The sequence below is a fragment of the Sinocyclocheilus rhinocerous genome, unplaced genomic scaffold (assembly GCF_001515625.1).
Source record: "Sinocyclocheilus rhinocerous isolate Xijiao unplaced genomic scaffold, SAMN03320098_v1.1 scaffold259, whole genome shotgun sequence".
NCBI lineage: Eukaryota > Metazoa > Chordata > Actinopteri > Cypriniformes > Cyprinidae > Sinocyclocheilus > Sinocyclocheilus rhinocerous.
The window spans coordinates 286,091-290,752 of NW_015635083.1; the positions used below are offsets into that span (position 1 = coordinate 286,091).

At 37.0% G+C, this 4,662-nt stretch overlaps 1 protein-coding gene across 1 annotated transcript; it reads left to right on the top strand.

Annotated features, from left to right (window-relative positions):
* The first annotated feature begins 2,909 nt into the window (after positions 1–2,909).
* LOC107746702 (olfactory receptor 1M1-like) lies at positions 2,910–3,908 on the top strand. Its single transcript, XM_016560997.1, has one exon. The coding sequence runs from the start codon at positions 2,937–2,939 to the stop codon at positions 3,906–3,908; it is 972 nt and encodes a 323-aa protein (XP_016416483.1). The 5' UTR covers positions 2,910–2,936.
* Positions 3,909–4,662: the final 754 nt, after the last annotated feature.

Sequence of the window (4,662 nt, forward strand, 5' to 3'; positions counted from 1 at the left end):
ATAATTAACACCTCTGTTTTTTTAGAATTTAGCAGTAAGAAATGACTCGTCATCCAGTTTTTTATATCGACTATGCATTCCGCTAGTTTTTCAAATTGGTATGTTTCGCCGGGCTGCGAAGAAATATAGAGCTGAGTATCATCAGTATAACAGTGAAAGCTAACACCGTGTTTCCTGATTATATCTCCCAAGGGTAACATGTAAAGCGTGAAAAGTAACGGCCCTAGTACTGAGCCTTGAGGTACTCCATACTGCACTTGTGATCGATATGATGCCTCTCCATTCACTGCTACGAATTGATGGCGGTCAGATAAGTACGATTTGAACCATGCTAATGCATTTCCACTAATGCCAACAAAGTTTTCTAGTCTATTAAAAAGAATGTTGTGGTCAATAGTGTCCAATAGTGATCCAGTAGCACTAATAGAGAGATACAACCACGATCAAATGATAAGAACACGTCATTTCACATTCACATATAAGGGCCACTTTAGGCTCACAGCCATATTAGCCAGTGCTTACCGTGCCATATCTTTGGCAAAACTGGCCCAGATATGGTTTAGGATAACTGTGCCACATTTGTGGCATCATATGCGGGCCACTTTAAGTTCACAGCCACATTAGCCAGTGCTCACCGTGCCATATCTTTGCCAAAACTGGCCCAGAAACGTTTTAATATACCTGGGCCAGATTTGCTGAAACATATGTGTACCACATTTGGTTTACACCCTGATTAGCCTTTGTCGATTGTGCCACATTTTTGCCAAAGGTGGACCGCATTTGGTTGGCACTATTTGGGCCATATTCACTATTTACCACATGGGCCACCTTAGGGTCACATTCAGATTGCACATTACCGTGAACACCACATCTTTGCCTACAGAGGCCCACATGGGATTTGATCAATTTGGGCCATTTTTGCTATTTTACATGTGCACCACTTCAGGCTTACATCCATTTTGTACTGGCCATAAAAAAGCCACCAGTGCCGTATCATCCGCCCACATCCGCATGCTATCTGGGTGTTGTCTGAAGGCTCTCAAGAGATGAATCAGAAGATATATTGGGATTCAGTGGCACAGAAAATCAGACAATGATCAGCGAGAGAGGACAAACAGTTGAGTAATTTAATTCAAAGCAGCTCACAAAAATTCAGATTCATTGTTTGCTCTGACTCGAAAACTTTGAAAACTTTGAAAACTTGCATTTATCTGTGACTCTGTGAAATTTGTATAAAGGTATTTTTCCAATATCTGAAAATATCTGTTAAAAGTGTGTAATGACAATGTCAATTTCATATTTTGCCTATGTCTTTGTGGTCATTTCTATTTCCAGCTTGTTCAAAACATCAAAAGCAAAGCTGCAATGAATTCTTTAAATGCAAGTTTTTCCCAGAATATCTCCATTTTTCACCCTGAATACTTTTTCATCATTGGACTTTCAGGTATACCGTATAGTAGTTATTACTATATTTTCTTATTTATTACATATTTTATTACTATAATTGGGAACTCTCTAGTTCTTCTCATTATTGCTCTTGAAAGAAATCTGCACCAGTGCTCACTGTGCCATATCTTTGCCAAAACTGGCCCAGAAACGTTTTAATATACCTGGGCCAGATTTGCTGAAACATATGTGTACCACATTTGGTTTACACCCTGATTAGCCTTTGTCGATTGTGCCACATTTTTGCCAAAGGTGGACCGCATTTGGTTGGCACTATTTGGGCCATATTCACTATTTACCACATGCGCCACTTTAGGGTCACATTCAGATTACACATTACACTTTGTCTACAGATAGCATGCGGATGTGGGCCACTTAAGGCAATGATGGCCAGCAGTGCCCTTTCATTGCCATAAGTGGCCCACATCCGCATGCTATCTGGGAGGCCATCCAAGATGTAGATGAGTTTGTTTCTTCATCGGAACAGATTTGGAGAAATGTAGCATTACATCACCACTTGTTCACCAATGGATCCTCTGCAATGAATGGGTGCCATCAGAATGAGAGTCCAAACAGCTGATAAAAACATCACAATAATCCACAAGTAATCCACACCACTCCACTCCAGTCCAGTCCAGAATCTTAATGACAAATGAAATAATCCTAATCCTGTATATATATATATATATATATATACGATAACTGTGTCACATTTGTGGCATCATGTGCGGGCCACTTTAGGCTCACAGCCACATTAGCCAGTGCTCACTGTGCCATATCTTTGCCAAAACTGGCCCAGAAACGTTTTAATATACCTGGGCCAGATTTGCTGAAACATATGTGTACCACATTTGGTTTACACCCTGATTAGCCTTTGTCGATTGTGCCACATTTTTGCCAAAGGTGGACCACATTTGGTTGGCACTATTTGGGCCATATTCACTATTTACCACATGGGCCACCTTAGGGTCACATTCAGATTGCACATTACCGTGAACACCACATCTTTGCCTACAGAGGCCCACATGGGATTTGATCAATTTGGGCCATTTTTGCTATTTTACATGTGCACCACTTCAGGCTTACATCCATTTTGTACTGGCCATAAAAAAGCCACCAGTGCCGTATCATCCGCCCACATCCGCATGCTATCTGGGTGTTGTCTGAAGGCTCTCAAGAGATGAATCAGAAGATATATTGGGATTCAGTGGCACAGAAAATCAGACAATGATCAGCGAGAGAGGACAAACAGTTGAGTAATTTAATTCAAAGCAGCTCACAAAAATTCAGATTCATTGTTTGCTCTGACTCGAAAACTTTGAAAACTTGCATTTATCTGTGACTCTGTGAAATTTGTATAAAGGTATTTTTCCAATATCTGAAAATATCTGTTAAAAGTGTGTAATGACAATGTCAATTTCATATTTTGCCTATGTCTTTGTGGTCATTTCTATTTCCAGCTTGTTCAAAACATCAAAAGCAAAGCTGCAATGAATTCTTTAAATGCAAGTTTTTCCCAGAATATCTCCATTTTTCACCCTGAATACTTTTTCATCATTGGACTTTCAGGTATACCGTATAGTAGTTATTACTATATTTTCTTATTTATTACATATTTTATTACTATAATTGGGAACTCTCTAGTTCTTCTCATTATTGCTCTTGAAAGAAATCTGCACAGTCCAAAGTACATTGGTGTGTTTAACTTAGCCTTGGCTGATATTGGTGAAACCAATGCACTGATACCTAACATGATGAAGACTTTTCTGTTTGACTCACGGTACATTTCCTACAATGCTTGTTTGGTGAACATGTTTTTTGTGTTCCTCTTCAGTACTATGCAAAGTTTCACTCTTGTGGTTCTGGCATATGATCGTTTCATTGCAATTTGTTTGCCATTAAGATATCATGCTCTTGTAAACAATACGAATATGACTTTAGTTCTCTCAGCAAAATGGGCATTTAATTCTTCTGTTGTGGCTTTGATGGTGTCTTTGATCACCCGACTTTCATTCTGCGAATCCAATGTGATACAGAGTTATTTTTGTGATCATGGACCAGTGTATAGGTTGGCATGTAATGACAATAGCGTTAATAGGTTTATGGGAACCTTCATCACAACATTATACCTTGTAATACCAATGATCATTATAATCCTGTCCTATCTAGGCATTTTTCTTGCTTTAAACAAAATTACAACTTGGGAAAGTCGTTTAAAAGCATTGAAGACCTGTGTTTCTCATCTGTTGTTAGTAGGGATATATTTCCTCCCCATATCCTGTGCATACATTGCTGCATTCATGCTTTCTCTTGCTCCCAATGCAAGGGTCATCAGTACGTCTCTGGCATATGCTGTTCCACCAATGTTAAATCCTATCATTTATGTCTTAAACACAGCTGAAATCAAAGACATAATACGAAAAATGTTTAAAAACAGATCCACTGGAGACATTTCAAAATGACTGTAATGATTGTTTTTATTAACAGATAACATTAACTAATGAATTCAATTAGTAAAAGCAGTTATTAAGTAAAATATTATTGTATTATTATTTTATAAAATATGTTTGAATTTGTAATCCAGGAGTCCATTTTGATGCATGTTGGTGTTAGATCTGCTGATATGGCTCTTTTGTTATTCTCTGTCTGTGTTCTGACGTCTCTGCTGATGTTTGTTGTTTTATTAATCTGAACCAAGTTTCATTTTTCTTGTTTCCATTGATTCTAAATTCTGTTTATTGATAAAGAAGGTCTGAAAAAGTATTTATTTATGATTGTTTTTATTAACAGATAACAGTTGAATTCAATTAGTAAAAGCAGTTATTAAGTAAAATATTATTGTATTATTATTTTATAAAATATGTTTGAATTTGTAATCCAGGAGTCCATTTTGATGCATGTTGGTGTTAGATCTGCTGATATGGCTCTTTTGTTATTCTCTGTCTGTGTTCTGACGTCTCTGCTGATGTTTGTTGTTTTATTAATCTGAACCAAGTTTCATTTTTCTTGTTTCCATTGATTCTAAATTCTGTTTATTGATAAAGAAGGTCTGAAAAAGTATTTATTTCCACAAATATTAACTCTAATAATTTGTCTTCTCATTTAAGGTAAACGTCTCTCCATTAGGATGCATAGGTGTTGATTTATATTTGCTCACCACTTACTGATTGTTGATATTACCGCATGAAAATATTGAAATTATATATACAGAGTTAT

Coding starts and splice junctions, on each gene's coding strand:
- LOC107746702 (XM_016560997.1), top strand. CDS start 2,937: ATGAATTCTTTAAATGCAAGTTTTTCCCAGAATATCTCCATTTTTCAC.